This window comes from Lacerta agilis, chromosome 12 (genome assembly GCF_009819535.1).
Source record: "Lacerta agilis isolate rLacAgi1 chromosome 12, rLacAgi1.pri, whole genome shotgun sequence".
Lineage (NCBI taxonomy): Eukaryota > Metazoa > Chordata > Lepidosauria > Squamata > Lacertidae > Lacerta > Lacerta agilis.
In genome coordinates, this window is record NC_046323.1 from 17,387,736 (window position 1) to 17,409,436 (window position 21,701).

At 39.1% G+C, this 21,701-nt stretch overlaps 1 protein-coding gene across 2 annotated transcripts in view; it reads right to left on the bottom strand.

The window, feature by feature from the left end:
• LOC117056079 (ubiquitin-conjugating enzyme E2 E2) overlaps positions 1–21,701 on the bottom strand; it is a 115,870-nt gene that overhangs the window by 84,703 nt on the left and 9,466 nt on the right. Inside the window, exons 2-3 of one of the 2 annotated variants that reach the window (XM_033166143.1) lie at positions 20,778–20,961; positions 9,201–9,251 (exon numbers count right to left, since the gene is read on the bottom strand). In XM_033166143.1, the coding sequence (XP_033022034.1) occupies positions 9,201–9,251; positions 20,778–20,953 (227 nt within the window). In that variant the 5' untranslated portion in view covers positions 20,954–20,961. The remainder of the gene's footprint in view (positions 1–9,200; positions 9,252–20,777; positions 20,962–21,701) is intronic. The other variant, XM_033166144.1, reaches the window with a different exon arrangement.

Below are 21,701 nucleotides of genomic sequence, written 5' to 3' on the forward strand. Positions count from 1 at the left end.
ATGCAGGAGTGGCTAGACTATAATCTTTATGCTGTTTAAAATGAAATATGCCATTCTGGAACCTTTTCACAACACACGGTCCATAAGCCACGCGCAGGTAGTTCTGGCAAAAGTACACCATGGACTTGTTGTAATAATGAATTATTATAAGGTCTTTGTCTTGTACGTTATGACGGTCTCTCTCTGATCTTACCCCGGCAGCCAGATGGGGCTCTCTCAGTTCTAGGGATAGCCTGTTGCTGTGAGAACAGAGTAGGCTGGAATTTCACAAGACACAGAATTTCTGTTCTTACAAGATTCTGCAAAGCCTATGCATATGTGGACTTGCCTCTATCGGGGCCGCATGAACAGTGTGTCCCAAGCACTCCCACTTGAATATAAGGTTACCCTAGATCAGGCATAGGCAAACTCCGGCCTTCCAGATGTTTTGAGACTACAATTCCCATCATCCCTGACCACTGGTCCTGTTAGCTAGGGATGATGGGAGTTGTAGTTCCAAAACATCTGGAGGGCCAGAGTTTGCCTATGCCTGCCCTAGATACTTTTTTCTTTTACGGGCCATATCAACTGACTGAGAAGAAGCATCTTTTCACCTCCTTTGGGCTATCATCTGTGAAACTAAAATATACCCCAGTGGACCCTTCCTGGTTAACCTGTCACAGCTTCGACGTTGGGTGGAATAGGGAGAAGGGGTAAGATTCTAGCTCATCTGAGCTTCAGGAAGAAGTGCTAGACCCAGGATAGGGATCTGCCCAGAGCAAGGGAGGTGCTTGCAAACTGAATCATTGTAGGCAGAGCTGGGCTTGGGCCTACCCTGAAGATTCTGTGCAACTATAAAGCAGGATTCACATTTGCTGAACCTGAGGTCCTGCACAAGCCGTCCCCTTAGGTAGGGTAATCAGGCACGAGCAGTCTACCTGAGAGCAATTTCTGCAGGGAAAGCTAGTACCTCATGTATGGTGATCACTTATGTAACGGACCATCTCTCCCCACCGCACTCCATTTTCATCTGACTTGACCAGTGTTTTTCAACCTTTTTTGGGCAAAGGCACACTTGTTTCATGAAAAAAATCACGAGGCACACCACCATTAGAAAATGTTAAAAAATTTAACTCTGTGCCTATATTGACTATATATAAAGTAATTCTCTTGAATTTTTCAATTTTTCCCACGGCACACCAGGCAACATCTCGCGGCACACTAGTGTGCCGCGGAACAGTGGTTGAAAAACACTGGACCTGACTATAGAAATAGATAAAATTGTGGCCCTTTTATTACAAGACTGTTGCCAACTGCATGAAGCTCCACAACACAAGTGTATCCATTATCTAGATCACATAGTTAGGGACACATTTTCAATCACTGCTGGCAATGCATCCTTCAGATTCGAACTACTAAGCAAAAACAATGGCCTCCTTGCATTCCCCCCCCCCTTATGAAGCACAAAGCATTCATCTTCCTCTCTCTTTTAGGCTTTATTTACACAGAAGCAGACTACGGTAAGTAGCTACTTCTGCTCAAGAATAAGTGCCAGACAGAAGCACACAAAGTAGAAGAATCTATAGCTCACTTCATAAAAAAGTAACATCTAAGTTTTGAGTAGCACTGTTATCTATGCCAACTAATCCCTGCTGTGAGGACAAAAGCAAGACTCTGTTTTTATTCCAAAAGCAAAGCTGAAGACTTTAAGTAATAAATACTAGGTGATAAAAGCAAAGACCACATATTCATCAGTCATCTGAATCTCTAGAAGCAATCCCAAAATTATAACAGGTCACCTAAATGGTGTTTGTGTGCAGAGCACAGGTTAAATTGGGAAGTTATGGATAGCTCCTCCTCCAGCATGCACAAACAATCACACACACACACACACTTTTTGTTCATTATTTATTATGGTTAAATCAGAGGAAATTTGGGTTTCTGTGTTGACCTTAGTTAATAGTATAAAAATAACCTGCTCTGTATGATGTATGGTTTTAGTTAAATTGATATACAATATAGTAACTGGCTTCTTGCCAAGCAACATGGAAGCATTTTTAAAGACAGCTTAATCCAATTCTGTATCTTTGAAACAAAAATAAACTCAGGAACTCATAAAAGCTGTTTGGGAAAAGAGCATATAAACAAGGTATAAAGTAAACCGACAACTGAAGAAATTGAAAACAAAGATAATTTCATGTAGATAACTTAATTGTAATTAAGAAACATTTGGCATGTGTTTTGATATAATTCAAAGCTGTAGCCAATTAGATGCTTGAATAAGCCTGCAAAGCCACAAATGTATAATTAAAACAAATACACTGTAACGCACATAGAATGATACCCAACAATAACAACAACCTTTGATTCACATTTCTGGCACAGCACCATTTTCAAGTTTGCAAATTTGTTAGCACTGTACAAAAGCAAGTTATTTTCCAAAACCAGTCCCTCTGAAACAACTATTCATAATAAGAAAACATTATTAATAACAATGCATAACCCAGGTTACAGTAATGTTTTTCAAATGCGAAGGTTGAAGGTTTTAATAGTATTTTAATATCAAGCATTTCAGAGTTTTTAATGCTGTAGTAAAAATTTATCTAAATGCTTAGCAGCACCACAGGAAACCAGGAAAGCAAGTATGTATATTTTTCCTCCTAAATGCCACTTCTTAAATCTTTGTAGACAAGCATAGGCTGAAACTCACGTATTTGTATACACAGAGCTCCTTTTTATTTCATCACTTAGAAGAAAAGATTTCACTTATTAAAAGCATTACAATAAAGGTCACTCAGGGCCAACCTGTTTAAACCAACAGGGCTGCTGTGAATGTAGAAACGGAACAAAGGAGAATTTCCTTACGTTATTAACATGAAGGGCATGGGCCATACATCCCTTTCTGATGAGGAATGGAAGCAACCAACCACTAACACACCAGAACAGGCACTCAATTTCAAAGGCAGTACCTCAGTGTAATCTTCCCTCCAATTGTGCAGTGGAGGCATGGAAGGGGCACATAAATTAACAACAGCCCACTGCATGTTCCAAGAAATGTACAAAGTACCAGTAGTTCAGATCTGTAATATTCAGAGCCTGTGTATGATCATGCAGTTGGCTATAGTAGGCTTCTTCAGATTTCTTTAAGAAACTCCAAGCTAGCTCTACCATACATTTGTTAATTCAGCTGACTATACTTCAATTATATTGTTTTAGACAGCTTTTTCCTAAACATTTTATCTATAGTTCCATTATTTTATTTAGAAAACCCTGCTGAGAAGTTCCTATTGTTTATTCATTGTATTTAGATTAGCAGAGTTCATGTTTGCTTATGGGATTGTTTATGTCTTGTTTTTAATAATGAAAAAAATACAAAAGACTTCCGATGCTGCATCATATCAAAGCAGCTTTACAACTAAGTGGAAATGAAAACAATCCACTCGAGCTATCATCATCGCTCAGCCTTGATGAAATATTCAAAGTTAAAATACAGCTAAAAATCATATTACGTTCCTGGGAAGACAGAAATAACAACTCAAGAAATTGGAGTAATATAGTTACAGACTCTTTCACTGTGACAAAGTAAGCAGAATGAGAATGGATACAGAAACAGAATATGTGAATCTAGTCAGTTTTTGCAACGGACCATCAGCTAGTTCCACAAAATACTGCCAACACAAGTAGTCTGTTTGTGAAGCTAAGAGTAGGGGAATTATACAGATGATTAAAATTCTTCTTCCAAGAACTAGAAGTCACATCATCTTAAGTGTATTGGTCATGATCCAATATAGGTATAGTCCTCCTGCCCACAACATGCATGAAAGTACTGTATTTTTTTTTGTCTGATCATCTAACCCAATTTTAATACGAGAAACTAGAATAACAGGTTGTGAAATCTCAGCAGAAACCAGGTAACATTTTAATAATACTACATTTATACCAACGCATTTTGCAAACCTTGGGGAATTACTTATACACACACACACACACACACACACACACACACCCCGATGTCATGTTATGGCCTTACTTGCGCATGCTATTTTATTTTTTTTAAAATCTTTTTAAAAAGAGGAATTGCTGGAAATAGAACTAGCCTTGGTAGCCTCTACTTACTGGAAATTTTGTTTTTGAACATACAGTACTGCGAAGCATCACTTCCTTGTAGGGACATGGGATTTGTGTTCTTCTACAAATTGCATCTGGGAACTGCAAATCCCATGCTCTCTAGCAAGAAGCACCACACCTGAGTTCAGGAATGTCATTTCCAATCAAAGACAATGAAGGCCTCTCTTCTAGAGCAAGCTCTCTACTGCCAATTATAAACATACAAAGAAACACACTTCTTAAAGTATTGTACACCCCCCTGGCCCCCCTCTCCCCTAAAGAGGAGAGCAACTATTCTGTGGTTTGTTTGTTTTGGCACACTTGAAAAGAGCTTTTAAAAACCTGAGTTCCACCTCCCTCCAGATTTCTTTGGAAAAGTCGGAACAAATAAGGATTTCATGGCAAGGCATGCAGAATTAACGCAGCACTGTTTGTTGTCCGGAGTCTTCTACAAATTATTACTGAAGCCTTTATGTACAGCAACTTCCATTTTTATTCATGGGCATTATTTTTGCATACCGTGGTTATAAGAAGTTTAAACCAAGACAATTTTATGATATTTAGGCTCTAGATTAGCTTTTTCCATCACTTACCACAGGCAAACTAAGTACTTTTTCTTTAACTCTCAGGACACAAAGACAGCTAACAAATCAAAGGTTGCATTAAAAGCAGCGTTAGAAACTCAAAGCTGGGTGCCAAATGGTTCCTTAAACCAAGGTTACAGTTGCCAAAATGGAATTTCTAGTTGCCATTTTTGGGTAACATGGCTCTAAAGTCTGATTTTTCAAATGGTGGACTCACTAGCTTTACATATGAAGCCCAGCTTGCATCTGTAGCCAGGTTTTTACTGGCTTAATGGTTTAGGTTTGTCTGGGCAGACCAACTACCGGTATGTTCCTGGTCAGGTATAACAGCTGGGTAGTGCAACAGCAGGATAACCAGGAAAGAAGTGGCTGTGGTTTTTATTCTAAGCAAGGTAAAGGTAAAGGTAAAGGTAAAGGTAAAGGACCCCTGGATGGTTAAGTCCAGTCAAAGGAGACTATGGGGTTGCAGTGCTCATCTCGCTTTAAGGCCAAGGGAGCTGGTGTAACCACAGACAGCTTTCCAGGTCATGTGGCCAGCATGACTAAACCACTTCTGGCACAACAGAGCACCGTGACAGAAACCAGAGCGCACGGAAACACAGTACACCTTCCTGCCACAGCAGTATCTATTTACCTACTTGCACTGGCACACTTTCAAACTGCTAGGTTGGCAGGAGCTGGGAAAGAGCAACAGGAGCTCACCCCATTGTGCGAATTCGAACCGCTGACCTTCTGATCAGCAAGCCCAAGAGGCTCAGTGGTTTAGACCACAGCACCACCCCACATGGTGACACTTAGCCATGATTTGGCTTAGCATTATGTGCAAACTGAGCCAGTGTAGCCTATTCTCCCTTCTTATGTTTAATAACTATATTGAGACAATGGCAACAGTGGTTCACAGGGAAGGACTGAAGGTGGGTTTTTATTAATAAAAACTAGATTTTCATGCAGATGTGCAACCCATACTTTTCACTGGTGTATTTGATGACAATAATAAATTAATCTGGCAATGTGTCTTACTGTTGGGTATATCAAACAAATTTGAGTACCCCCAAAACAGGGGTTGTCTTATACATGGAGTTGTGTTTTGCACGGAAAAATGTGGTAAGTGGAATACTGGAGTTAGACATTTAGGTATTAGACTTTATAATATTGACATTCTGATGAAACACTGTTAAAACGTTTAAATAAAGGAATAATTAACATTTATAATGGTTTTGAATTGCAGGAATTAGATACAATAACTGTTTAGTACATTCATTTGGAAAGGAAAATATGCCAACATTGGCTTAAAACAGATGCATCAATCAAAGCCTTTTTTAGAAGTAGATTAAGCGATGCAGGAGGCAGGACAGGGCAGCCCTGTTGAGCAAGCTGTCATCCACTTATGTAGCTTTGCATACCACACTCTGTCTTTGTGAGACTGCCATCATAAAATATGGAGTATTATAATCATGGACAAGATCATAACCATGGCATATATGCAGTAAACCTGGCTATTCATATGCTACAAAAAGTCTTTTAATGACTGGAGCCAATCACATTCTCAATTATTCCTTTACAGACCAGTTGGCAGTGACCAGCTGGTTGCGATGGCTGCAATCCCCACTTTCGGAAAGGATTGGCTGCACTTATCAGAAAAAAATATGCAAGGTAGCCACATCACTCTCATTTCACAGAAATTACTTAAGAGGTACCTCTACATTTTGCCTAATAACTTTCTATGAGTGCTAGACACTTGCATTTGTTTTTATACCAAAAACTCGGAACCTGGGGCATCTGCTCAAGAGCAGTGCTGGAAGCTTTTATGGATGCCATTGCATATGCAGGCACTGGGCTGGCAACCCTGTTGTACAGTATGCAGAAATGGAATAGGCTAGATGGACTGCATGCTCATAGACACACAGCTGGTTAAGAAAAAAACAGCACAAATACAGAAATGATAAGTGCTGTAGTGGAGCAGCAGATATTTTCTGCCTTCACTGATAGTGAAGTTTTATTAGACAGGCGTCCAGTTTTATTAGATACTGGAGACAGGTTTATCCATACAAATGAAAATAATTATACCAGTACCCTTCAAATTACTACTATGCTCGCTCTGTTTCTGCTACTGCATTTCTGAACAGTCCTTCTGTGTATGTGGATGAATATTATTTCCTTCTTCTGCAGTTGTGGCAGAGATCCAAGAGATATCAGAAGGGACCAATACGTAGAGGTTGCGGTAGGTAGCAAGCCACTTTCCAATACTAGGGCATGCCGGTGACCCAGGTCCAAGTTTTTTCTTTCCCTTCATTTTCAAGTATGTGCATTCTCCTTAGCACAGACATATGTATTAGTGGGTGTGTAATCTGCAGTTCTCACATTCAGCTGTTGTTCACAGGAAATACTGAGAAAATTAACAGCACAAACCATTCCCTCTATCCAACTGAGGCTTCTTACTAAACAATTTCCATCTCCCAATTTCTTCACCATGCTCTTTTAGCACCCACCTCACTTTGAAGTAGGATCAATAGTTGATAACTTATTTCACAATCTTTCTTTTAAGCTGCCCCTGTAAGAGTTCGGAGATCCTAAGATATACCAGATCAGAACATCACTGAAGTGCTTTGTTCAATGTGTAGCGTTCTACGCTTCTGTTTTTCCTTAGGCCCTTATGATCTTTATTTTTTCCTTTAAGTAACAGCATCTGGTATCCTATGAATGCAAGAGAATCTCATCCATGCTTTTAAAAGTAAGCTCCTTCTGTTACCAAAAAAACAAAAACTCTTTGAAGACCGAACCTAGGGCCTTCAAATTCACCTGACACATAACATACTGAAACATACAAGTTTTCTACCCTGTCCTGATTATATACATAACATTCACAATTCACCTTACAAAGGAAAATCCTTCCTATGAAAATAATTTCAAGCATCACTTCCAACCAGAAGCTTGCAGTGTTGGAATCCAAGACATGAAAGAGCTTCATTGCACTAACTGTTTAAAACAACCTCATTGTTCTGTACAAATTTCTTGCTGTTAAAAATCAAAAGATTGTTAAAACAAAAACAAAAACAGGCTAACACATAAAGAGTGAAACAACACAAAAAGCAGGCATGGGGATTACAAGAGAGACTGATTAGTGGGGCTCACACTGTCATACAAATCCACAGTACTTTTCAATCAGAGTTGATAACAAGGAAGACAGGCAGACGTTGCGACACATATTTTGCAATGTGCATGTTCTATGAGAATACCAGAGTCCAGTACAGTACCTATATCTTTAGAAGTTAGACAGAAGCAACCAACAAATATTTGCACAAGTTTAACTATAATATTGTGTTGAAAAATACACCATCTTCACACAAATATTTTGATTTTCCTAGCGCAAATGTGTTCTAAAGCGTACTGTTTTACCACAACAGGAATGCCAAGCATAAAAAAATGGTACAACCACTTTCCTATAAGAGACAAATTCACAAAGCAACAGCAAACTTTTCAAAATCAAATAATTCTTAAGTTACAACTTCCTCTGCAGCACACAGAGAGTTTTAGATTTAGTTTAGTAATACTATCAATCCACTAACAGGCATCTCTCAGCAAGCGGAAGTAAAGACTGGCCAAACATTTTTGATATGCATATGCAAAGTCTTTGATGGACATTAAGATCTTTTAGCCTGCAAATAATCTCCGGAACAGCCTGAAATACTTTTTGATCTTCTTTACAAGACTGTGCTTAGTCTTCCAGAAATATTTCAAGATTTAACAAACATAATTTTATCAAGAAAGCAGAAAAGACAGCTCTTGTGTCTGAGCAATCTGTGTTAGAAACTTCACGAAATCAAATATCCATTAATCTCATTATAATATCTCACAAGCAAAAGCTAAAAAGCAACAATGACCCAACTGACTATATAGCTGAATACATTATTTACTTCTATAGCTAGAAGTACAATAATCAAGCACCTCTGTAAACAATGAAGTACAGTCTTGGCCAAATTCCAAGACTGAACTTATGTCAAGTTGGCAAATATGTAACTTGAAAGAGATAATCACAGTAGCATGGCAACAGACTTGCTGAAATATATCAGATCAGGATTTACATGCTCAAATTATTTATTCAAAGGGGGAAATGCAAATAGCCAAAACCTGCTTCTACAAAAAAACCAAACTATTTGACAATCTATTTCATCAATCTTCCACAAGAGCATGATGCCCATGAAAAAGGAAGAGCAAATCTAGAGTTTGGCAGTTTTCTCTTTTGCTAAAAATACAACCCTTCACCAACAAAATACATCAGCAATTAACACAAAACTGCAAAACCAAGCCTTAAAAATAAAACAACTGTATCTGGCCTGTTTTAATATTTTCTAGCATTGCATTATGATCATAGTTTCTGAAGTAATTCATGAAAGTCTCCTAAAATTTAGTAATTGCAAACCTTTATGCCAGAAACCTAACCAAACAGATCGAAGAGAAACAAGACAAAATTTACCTCTAGTGAAATTTTCAAATATATTCCAAATAAATAAAATCCATTTCAAAACTTACCTACAGTTTGGAGGAGGGTCTAATGTAATTTCTGCAAGTTCTTTCTGAATTCTTAAGAGAAAAGAGACATAAGTTAAAAGTAGAGAGTTATTTTTCCCTCCAATTTATTAACTTTGTAAAAATTAACTCCAGTGTGTAAAAACTAAGTTCTTATGGTACAGGAAATATGCCACAAAAAATTAAGCTACACGTTGATCCTTATTGGTTGGGACACACACACGTCGCATACACCCCCCAATTATTTTTGCAGTTTTCATTTCAGAAAACAACCCAACAGAACCAAAGTTTCTGTTAAAAATTTTCCAAGGTTTAAAAAGCAGTCCAGACATAAGGCATGATAGTTTACCAAGAAGCCAATGCCAGCAGTTCAGTACATTTTTCATCTCCCCCACTGCTCCACGACCCACATACCATCAACTATCCTGTGGGTTGGGGAGGAGAGGACTAAAAGGGAACAGCAGCCACATCAAATAAAGGCTGCACTTCAAAACTGCAGGCTTTCTTGCTTCAGCCAAAGCAGAGAGATGGAGGGGAGAAAGTATTTCTGCCCCTTGTGCTCCCACTCCCTGGAGGCAGGCAGCCCAAGCAGGCAGGCAGGCAGGAGTGAATGAGCAGCAGACAGATGAGCTGGCTGCCCAGATAGGCTGAGTGGGTAGGAAAAGGAAGAAATAACTTCCCGTTACTGAGTGCCAAGGCTAAGGAATTGGGGTGAGTTTAGTAGAAGCTATGAGGGGACGTGGTGGGTAGGCAGAGTTGGAATGCAAAATGGACATGGGCATAACCAGTGTGTATGTATATACACATAAGCAGAAATAAATGCAAGCATTGCCTCAACAGGTTTTCCAGATTTATGTGCTACTTGCCTTGTTTCTTGCATTTCAATCCCCGCCACCAAAAAAATATATATAACCCTTTGCTCAAACATGTGCTTTATGCAAGGAGATGAATTCTGAGCACACATGTACCTTGCAAAGCACAAAGAATCCTATAAAGTCAGCGTACGAGCACAAAAACCTGATTTCCCAAGATAAAGATAAAAAGAATTGTGTTATTCTGACAGCACATGCTTTAATTCCAAAAAGGCAAATGGACTACATTTTTTGATTACTTGAGCTAATCTTACATCACCACTCAGCATTTTTAGACGTTCAGTGTGTATGACTAAGCTACCTAGAAAGAAAAATGGGTTACTAGTTGAGAAATGCTATGCAAGTGGTAATGAATCCACATGTTTACAGAGCTAAAAGTTAACAGTCTGCCAATTTGCCATAATGTAAATAATCTGATTTTCTAAAACTATGATAATTTAGATGCTGCAACACAATGAAAGTAAAAGATCCATTTACACAAAACTGGATGGATCCAGACTAAATTAGCTGCACTTGCACTTCACTGGAATCAGCTATCATATTCATTATAGCATAAACTTTTATAGACTACAGCTCACTTCATCCATTTTTTTGTGAATAGTCACTGTTAACAATTAGCAATGCTCACACATTTATGCATTTCATTTCTTTCTGACCTCACTATTTAAACCACCAGTGTGTGTGTGTGTGTGTGTGTGTGTGTGTGTAAAACACACAAACACAAAGAGAGAATACTTTATGCATCTGATAAAGTGGACTGTACTCCACAAAACTTTATGCCATAATACATTTGTTGGTCTTTAAGGTGCCAGAAGATGTCTTGCTGGTTTAACTGGCTCTCTTCTGGAAACTTACAATGTGAAGTAGTTAGTAATTACTTAAGTCCTATTTATTTCAGCAGGAACTAAATACAACTAATTGAGTATGGATGCAATTCATTGAACACATATATTCACTGACTTAGTGGGTTTTTTGGGGGTGGTGGTGGAGGAATATAACACTTATATCTGGTAGGCATTGTTAACAAATCAAGACGTGGAATCTTGCACACCCTTCCCCAGATTCCACTTTAGCTATGATATAGTATCAATATAAGCCTGGAAAATGGTTTAGAGATCAGGAATGTTACATGTACCCTGGCAACACTTCCTGCTAAAATAGCACATTTAAATGCTTAATTCTAACTGTTATGTAAATCAGCTTCAATATGGCTTCATTCCAAGAAACTACACTTAGGATTCTAGCTCAAGTCCCACTGGTTGCAGAAACTAAACTTGGTTAAGAACATTATTTATCTCCTTCTAAACAATTGTCTCAAGGTGACATACAACAAAAACAGCAAAAAACAAAAAAAATCAAACCATTAAATACAAAAAAGAAACAGCCAATACAAAATAAATGCTCATGACAAGAGACCCATTTAATCAGCTGGGAAAGTCTGTTGGATCTCTTTCACAAAACGGGGCAGCCACACTAAAAGCTCTGCTCCAAGTTACTGTAGAGTGGGCTTCTGAGATCTTTTAGACTTTCAGGAGAATCTTTCCTGCAGACTGAAGCTGCTGTAAAATGGGTTCTTTGTGTTTTCTACTGCTTGTCCAATTGACTCTGGGAAACTGAAAAGATTTGATCATCTATATTAATAATCCTGTACATGGTATTTATCATAAGACAGGTTATCTGGCCAAGTATATTTGGCAATTCAAAGTGATCAGTTTTGTGGCACAATGTGTACGCAGTCCCTGAACCAAATGCCCTTGGCAGTAAGTATATGAGTGAGAGAATGTATTCTCAATTTACAAGGTGCCAGGCTGTACATTTTACCCATGGTCCCGAAAGAAAGAACTAACAACTGCTGTATGTGCATTTTCTGGTTTCACGCAGGAAAGCATAAGCAATCTATATTACCAGGATTCCTTAGCTACTCTTATTTCAAGTTTTTAGAAGAGAAGAAGCACTCAGTACATTTTCAAAAATGTTTCAAAAACTCTTAGATCTGAATTTGCATTGGTTTTATGCTGAATCATCTGCAGTTTATTTTTATAGTGGTTTTATGTATTTTATAATGTTATTTTAATGGAAGTTTACAGAACCCATCCTTAACAATTATATTTGGGGGGCAGGTTATAAATCTATTAAATAAAAATAAAGTACCCTTTAAAACATGACTTTGGAGAAATATTAAAGCTTGCTTTTTTATAAATGGCAGGCTTTTTGCTGGCACTTTCGTATATGGCTGAGAAATGGAATTCTTCAAGAGACTGTTCTAGCTGAATACGTTTAAACTAAATAATAGATAAGCTACCACAAATTCCACACATGGATATGTGTTAATGTGAAGAATGCATTCAAGGGTTCAGTTATTTGACATTGTCCCAGTTCAACTTTTCTTTTTGTATGTGATTAACAATGTACAGGTTTTGTTGGAACTTCTCCGTTATTTTACTACAAATTAATAAAATTATGTTCTATTTAAAATAAGACCCACAACTCTAGCATTTTGACTTGGCAATAATATAAAGTGTATGTGTGAAAAGTTGCACATAATTAACCCAGCAGAACAGGAAAACTGCTTTGGTATATAGCATGCCCTGATTCACAAGTCACATTAAACCGTAGATAATGTTTAGCTATGGTTTAACATGAATAAGTAGTGTGCTAATGCTTAGAAGTCTCCCCTCTCTGGGAACAATAAATGACAAGTCTTAGCATATCAAGCCATCCAAAGGTTTGTTCTTGGGTTGGGTTGCTGGGAGAGCAACAAACCATAAGTTTGGCTTCAGATGACAAGACAAGACAAGGCTTGTAGGATATTGCTCCTGGAGCAGAAGAACAGCAAAAAGAAACATTTGAGCAACATGCATTAGCATGCTGCTTGTTCATGTTGAACCATAGCTAAGCATGAACTATGGTTCAGTGTGATGTGCAAATATGATCTATAAAACGTAAGTGTATGTCGGGACTCTTATTTCCATTTACAACTAGACCTCAATACAGTATATTCAACAGAGTTTGAAATGTAATGAAACTCAAGAATTCTGCCTTTCAGATGTCATCCAAATAAGCACAGCTGCAGATACCAAGAAAAACAAAACTGTATTTTAAACAAAAACAGATCTTCCTCTGGCTAATACTCGATCTCACATGGGGAAGGAAAAAAGGACTTTAAAAATCCTATCTCGTTCTAGTCAAACTGTTCCACAGAGTATTTAACAATGGCATCTAGCTTAATTTTGATTTCTCTCTCTCTCTCTTTTTTAACAAAACCATACAGGACAATGCTGAACAAAAACTAAACCATTAATGGAGAAAAAAAATACATTAGAACAGAGAGTATGTAGATATTTATAACCCTTGATCACTGCAAATTACTTTTATAAATACACTTCTGCATTCAGTCAAGTGCAGAGCTTTTCAAACTTTTCATATTGGTAACACACTTTTTAGACATGCATCAGTAATTCAGTTTTGCTAGCAAATTGGAGGTTAAATCAACCCCTTTCTAGTCCTGGGAGGAGCACAGGGAGCGTTCACATGACACACTGCAGCTGAGAAACTAATGAGTCGCGACACACAGTTTGGAAAGGTCTGCTCTAGTGTGACCAAGAAACAGACACCAGAATGGGCTATGTAGATGGGAACAAGAACATAGCTAAATACATGTCTTCAAACACACTATTTTTAGGCATATTCCTAAGATGTTTTATAAGTACCCTTAAAATGTGAAGTGTAGGTGTGGCTGCAAATTTCATGTTTAATATATATTCCATGGCAAATCCAAGTTTCTATGAAATGGCCATACAGTAAACTTGTATAAAAGTAAGTAAATAGTTTGTAAATTAGGACATAGTTGAGAAGGGGCTGAATCTACTGCACACTCCAATTGAGGTCACTAAACTGCTGGGAAATGGATAGCCTTTACACTGGGGGTCGCCAAACCTTTTTGGATCATTGAGCACATTTCAAATTCTGAAAGAATGCTGGGGGCACCAATAAAAAAATAGCTGCTATTGACGGGGAACATGGCATAGCATATAATTAATTGAAGAGACTGCCACCCCCGACAACCCCACGCTTACCATGGGAAGTCAGCTATGTCCTGCTGATCCCGACTGTGGTGATCACTCAATATTGAATTTACACAAACAACTCACCCCCTGATGCAGTGAATGAATAGCAACAGGGAGCATTCATTAGTACAGGAAAATATACTCAGTCTCATTTCATAGAAGTAGCTTAAAAGATACCTCTACTCCAACAGCATCCCAAGGTGGCTGTCATTAAATCCCATGCAGTGCCCTTGCGGAAACACCAATGATGGTGAAACTTTTGACACTGGGTGTCCCAGCCCCTATCAGCAGAGATCCTCCAGAGGGCTGGGCTGCAAACCCCCAGGACTCTTTGAAAGGCCTTCTCTTCTCTCTAACTATCCTTCCACTCACCATCCTTCATACTGGATGGATTTTCTACTAGTATTTATCAATCAAGGGTTGTACTCAACCAATTCATACTTGAGAGTAGAGCCATTGAAATAAATGGATTTAAATTAGCTATGGCCATTTATTTTAAAGAGTAGGACTTGGTTGGAGCCTTTAGAGGAACATTAATGTGATGCATTACCATCGCCCTGCAGTGTGGGATTATACACACACACATACATACATACACATGCATACTACAACATATTCCATGTGCAACAGAGTGTGACACACCTCATAGTTTGATATTAAGAATTATGAAAGTGGGCTTTTTTCTAGGTAAAGTTCACATCTTTACAAATCCATTTACAAGGTCCCCACAGTCCAATATGACCAACAAAAAGAATTAAAAGTCTGGTGTTATGCTGAGCATTGGAACAGGCAGGCAAACCTCACTATAATGAAAAGCTCTTTATGCAGCCAGTATTAGCAAAGCTCTGCATGAGAATACTGCCCCCCTTTCACCCAGAAGATGAGAGGTGGAGCCTCTCATTATGCTGAAATGTAAAGGTAAAGGGACCCCTGACCGTTAGGTCCAGTCGCGGACGACTCTGGGGTTGTGGCGCTCATCTTGCTTTACTGGCCGAGGAAACTGGCGTACAGCTTCTGTGTCATGTGGCTAGCATGACTAAGCCACTTCTGGCGAACAAGAGCAGTGCATGGAAATGCCGTTTATCTTCCCGCCGGAGCGGTCCCTATTTATCTACTTGCACTGCGTGCTTTCAAACTGCTAGGTTGGCAGGAGCTGGGACCGAGCAACGGGAGCTCACCCCATTGCAGGGATTTGAACTGCTGACCTTCTGATCGGCAAGTCCTAGGCTCTGTGGTTTAACCCGCAGTGCCACCCATTCATGCTGAAATGTAGAGCATGCTAAAATGCTCTGTGTGGTCAAACCCTCCTCTTTTCGCTCAAGTTGTCTGGCACATGCAGAAGACCCAATGGAAGACTGGTTCCAGCGGCAACCGTAAGTTACCAGAAGGAAGAGCTGTATGGCAAGAGCTTCCTTGTCCTTTTGGCCTGGATATTTCCCCCCAGATCAGAACCAGGAACTGAACAGGTGACAGAGTGTTGGGGGGTGGGGGTGGGAAGAGGTGCAAGAAAGCCAGAACAACCACTGACATCAGAGAGGAGCTGGTACTCACAAGGCAGTTATTTTAACATACTGTAGTTAAGGACTTCTACTTGAGCTTGCTTTTCCCTCCTCTCTCCTATTCCTTTTTCCATGTGTGTTATACCTTAGTACTGATTTTGTAAGCTGTTCTGAGAGCCATTCTTGCTAAAGGTTAAGGTATAAATTCCATATGTAATACAGTTATGGCTGCGTGCAAATAATATTTTTTTCATTTAAAATTTTGTATATTTTATGAACAAGCATGAATACTAGCTGGGTGCTACAACAAAACATAGTAGTTTGCAACTAAATAGAATCATTATTGAATCTAGGTACAAATGCAACACTTTCGGTATGCAGAGCACATTTCTACATTCATGCTTAGCATACTCATCCTTTTTACAAAAAAGATCAAAGCCTTGCAGAATGGTATCTGTTTAGAAACAAGGCATTTATATTTAGCTGTTTCTCAACACACCACAATGATATTAAGCAAGATCATTAATTTGAAGGCTCTGGATGCAATCCTTTGCACACTTATTTGGAAGTAAGGCCTTTTCAAAAACAGTGAGTTGGGCTTTTAAGTGCCTGTAACTTTTCAGAAGCTAAGGCTAATAGTTACTTGGCATAATAGCATCTCTACATACAATGGAATGCAATGTCTGTGCTCTTTGGTTGGTAGAGTTATAAACAGTCATAATTTGAAAATGTACATATAACAAACCTCTAGTAGCTAGGGCATAAAATAGGAATACAAGATCAACCATATGGACTAAGTGGATAAGCCAACATTAGTGGGCTGTTGGTACAATTATATTCAAGTCAAAAATAAGTGATAACCATCATTTAAAATTCTGCTACCCTTAATCTTAAAAACACATTTATTCCTAAAAATCTATACTTTAACTTAACATGAGTGCATGGATTTTTTAAAGAATGCCTTCTATTTTCATTTGAAAATAGTCTGTGTCTGAGGTACAGGTAATAGTAATTATTTTAGAAATTGCTTTTGCTTTCAAGTGCTGTTTGGGGCATAAACTAGTGGATCTTGAACAAAGCTTAACATAACTACCAACTGTTTCATCTTCTCTTCTGGCTCAGTTAACTCCTCAATCTACAATATTATTATTAAAACTATATTTTGAATGAAATATTTGCTGTAGTTAACATAGGTATGCCAATGTTTTCATAAAGATATTAGCATTACTGAGACCATTACAGACAAAAGTGTCTCTCCACATATACTGTGGTTTAAAAAGAAAAACATTACATTATAAATTTAGGCGAAATATAATTGTTCAGATATTGCATGACAAAAGCACAGTTTCTTGTAGGTGCACACACTGATTCCCCCTTTTCTGTTGTACTATGTTTCTCTTGCCAAACAGGTTTTCCATGTGTTTGTGGGGCTTCAAAAACCTGCAAAACCTTTTTGATGAGAAATCGAAGAAGCAAGGCAAAATCTGTCCGTGAAACCATAAGCAATAAGTCCATGTAACTTCCAAGCCTTTTACAAACTGTCATTCTTATGTTGTTAGCAGTAATTACCAGTAAATGAATGTGTTTTGTTATGCAAAACAAAACTTTTAAAGAGAACATTTCAGCTTTTTAGTAGACTATGCCAACTTAACCTCCTTAAAAAGACTTAAGATCCAATCTATGCTTGTTTACTCAAAAACCCTACAGAGTTCAATAGGACTTACTCACAAGCGTATGTAGTATAATACACTTAAAATAGAACCACAGAACTGTAGAGATGGAAGAGACCACAAAGGTCATTTAGTCCAACCCTCTGCAATGCAGGAATCTTTTGCCCAAAGTGGAGTTCAAACCCATGATCCTGCTGTACCAGCTGAGCTAGCTCCGACATTATGCACAGTAAAAAGGTAAAGGTAAAGGACCCCTGACAGTTAAGTCCAGTCGTGAACGACTCTGGAGTTGCGGCGCTCATCTCACTTTACTGGCCAAGGGAACCGACGTTTGTCCGCAGACAGTTTTTCTGGGTCATGTGACCAGCATGACTAAGCCACTTCTGATGAAACCAGAGCAGCGCACGGAAACGCCATTTACCTTCCCGCTGGAGTGGTACCTATTTATCTACTTGCACTGGTGTGCTTTTCAAACTGCTAGGTTGGCAGGAGCAAGGACCGAGCAACGGGAGCTCACCCCATCACGGGGATTCGAACTGCCAACCTTCTGATCAGCAAGCACCAAGGCTCAGTGGTTTAGACCACAGCGCCACCCGCGTCCCATTTACTATTTATTTATTTAAGAAATTTATAGGTCATGCAATTATTCTTATTTCTAAGCAGTATACATAAACAATCCTCAGAAAATGAGACAATAAAAATGTATCACAAACCTGAACACTACTGTACTTTAAAATGCCTGCTGGGACAGAATGTTTTAATCATGCGCCTCAGGTTCAGCAAGGAGAGTGCCTGCCTTATCTCAGCTGAGAAAGTGCTGCAGTTTGGAGCATGTTACACTGAATACATGGCTTTTAGTAGTTGCCAGCCATGCACCTGAGCCATAGGAGACCAACAATGAGACTCCACCCAAGATCTCTGTGTTTGGGCTGGGATATAAGGGGTCGGCTTGCCGATTGGAAGGTTGGCAGTTTGAATCCCCGTGACAGAGTAGAGTGAGCTCCTGTTGCTTTGCCCCAGCTCCTGCCAACCTAGCAGTTTGAAAGCATGCCAGTGCAAGTAGATAAATAGGTACCGCTGTGGTGGGAAGGTAAATGGCGTTTCCGTGCGCTCTGGTTTCATTCACGGTGTTCTGTTATGCCAGAAGTGGTTTAGTCATGCTGGCCACAGGACCCGGAAAGCTGTCTGTGGACGAACGCCGGCTCCCTCATCCTGAAGTGAGATGAGTGCCGCATCCCATAGTCACCTTTGACCGGACTTAACTGTTCAGGGGCCCTTTACCTTTTTATAGGGGATCAAGTGATCCTTAAGATACCCTAGACCCATATGGTTAAGGGCTTTGTAAATCAATGGTCTAGCTGCAGCATTTTGCAGCAGTTGGAGCTTCTGAACCAGGGACAAAGGGCAGCCCCATATAGAATATACTGCAATAATCAGGTTTTGTGGTTACCAGCGCTTGTTTAAGAGCAGCAAGCACCACTCCATGAAGTAGAGATGTGTTCACAACACCCTGGACCCAGCCGGCCAGACATCCCACCCGCCTGATTATCTTTCACCAGCCAGGATGAAGAGAGGTCAATTGAGTAAGAAGGTGGTCACATCATTGCAAGTGTCTTGTTCACATCACTGGGGCACATAAACTGAAATAATCTCATAAAATATATGAAGGTGTTGCAATCAGACTTGCAAAAACTGCTGTGTAAGGCACTATGGAGTTGTGAACTGTCCAATGCTTTATGCTACCTTTATCTGCTGTTTACACTGTTGCTCCCCCCCCCCACTTTCTGGTTTATATGTTTGTGTTTGAAAGGATTCCTCCATCCTCAACAAGAGCAAAATAAACATGATTTGATAAACAAATTATAGGCCTAATCCATACCAGTCAGTTTACAACAGTATAAACAAGCATTATCATGAGAATACAGTAAGAAACACTACCAACAAAAGGAATACACTATGAATGTCATTTGGCCCATTGTTTTAAACGCCGTTTCCTTTTAAGAAACAAGTCATTTGCTCTCCCCGTGATCATTTCCGGCTAGTTATGGATCGAGCATTAAAAGCATACGTTGTTGCCCTAAAACAACCCAAAATTTAAGAAGACTGAGAATGAGCATTATTTAAAGAGCATACAGTATAAAACTATCAACTGAAAAATCCACGGGAATCTAATGTGCACTTGCATATATTCTATTCAGCAGTTGCCCTACACAGAGTTTTGAGGAATATTTTGCACACAACAATGAAGTGAACCAAGTAGCAGCTACTCATGCAGTGTTGCATGTGCATGATGGAGTAGCTACACCGAGCAGAGGAAAAGCTAACAATGTTTTAGACAAAACTGGTGTTGCCAGAATGAAGAATGACTCAATAACATGGAGCAATAGAAAAGCAAGCAGTAATGTCACCATGCAGCTGGTACACTTAACAATTAATTATATATTTAACTAGTCACACTGTAAGATGCCAAAGCAATCAGTTGCCCTGAGTTTTTCATGGCTGTAGGACTATACTTTAGCTAGGTTTTTGTTTTTCGTTTTTTAAATCCATGACTGGTTTGAGTTCCCCAGAAATAGAATTTGAATTCTTCTGTTTAGGCTTATGCTGCCATGTGCTTGGGGGGAAACTATTAATGCAGGCTCCATCTGTGCAGAGTCTAAGCACACCAATTGTTTTCATGAAGTGACTGATGCAACAGCCTAAGATCTCTTAAGTAGCTGTTCTCCAAATCTACCTTCTCTTTTGGGAACGAGAAAGCCAAAACTACTAAGGAAGTCTGTCGTTTAACATTATGAAATGAAAATGCATTTTCAGTCATACTGAATTTTACCTAACCAAGCAGGCAAAGGAAAACATCATATTTTACAGCAGTAAGTACAGTGGTACCTCTGGTTACGAACTTAATTCATTCCAAAGGTCTGTTCTTAACCTGAAACCACTCTTAACCTGAGGTACCACTTTAGCTAATGGGGCCTCCTGCTGCCGCACCACCGCCGTGCAATTTCTGTTCTCATCCTGATGTAAAGTTCTTAACCCGAGGTACTACTTCCAGGTTAGCAGGGTCTGTAACCCGAAGTGTTTGTAATCAGAGGTACAACTGTATTACTATAGCCTTCTATCACACTGAATTGCTGAAATGTCCAAAATGTTTTAGCTAATTAACCTTGACTTATGCTGACAAATCTGAAAACTAGTCAATCACATAAATGCAAATGTGCGTATCTATGTATAAAGGTACAAAACTGCTTCAATTTTAATAGTGATATAGGAATGTCAATGCCTTTACATAAATTATTATTATAGCCATTTGGATTAAGAACCAGTGAGTCAACCAACCAGTGATCATACTAAGGCTGGCTAACACAAACATACAACCCTGTGGAGTAATATTATACTCAGCAGGTGAATAGATGCCTACTAATGATATTAATTAACAGGAAAGGTAGAGAAAAAGTCCACAGAGAGTAAGTACCTTTTAGCACTAGTTGAAAGTTTAGCAGCTGTTTTGCTAGATATTTTGCCCTCCTTTTTCTTGGGCTGAACCTGTTCTCTTTCTTGGTCTTGTTGAACACCTTCCCGCTGATCTCCATCAGAGCTGCCTCCACTAGTGCTTGGACTATCGTCAACTCTTTGCCCCTCAGTGGACATCTTAGATTCTAAATGGAAAACAAACAAGCAATATAAATAAAACAATAACTTTGGTTATTATTCATCCAAACAGATTATGAAGCCATTGGGAGAGGGAAAGCATCCAGAGGTTTGGACTGTGACGTCACTATCATGCAGATGACATACAGCTGCATCACTTTTTTTCAACCTAAGAATCCAAGGGAGGCAACAGAATTATTAGAAAATGTATCTGGGTAGATGAAGCTGAAATTCATCTTGGGAAGACAAAGAAACTGTGGGTTAGGAAGTTTGGGGTACTCCAAGACCGGCTTTTCCCAACCTGGCAATTTCCAGGTTTTTTTGAACAACTCCCATCCATCATGGGCAGGCAATGGTATTATCATTCAAAACCTATGGAAGGTACCAGGTTAGCAAAGCTGTCGTAAACTTATAATTGTCTGGTGACACAGGTAGCAAGTTCAGCTTGTATGCTGGCTGCAACAGTATAAGCGGTAGTCGCATTGGCCTAAATTATCCACATACTAGTTATCTCCAAGCATACCTACAATGCACATGGGGTTGCCTCTTAAGATGATCCAGATGCTGGAAAGCAAGGACATGGTGGAAAGCAAGGAAATTTGAGAACCTAACACCAATTTTAAACCAACTGCACCAGCCACATTAAACTTCTGGTCATAATTTGAAGTGCTAGTCTTGATCTTTACATTTTGGGGCCAGGGTTTGTAAAGAATCGTCTTTACCATATAATCAGTTAATCTGACACTGT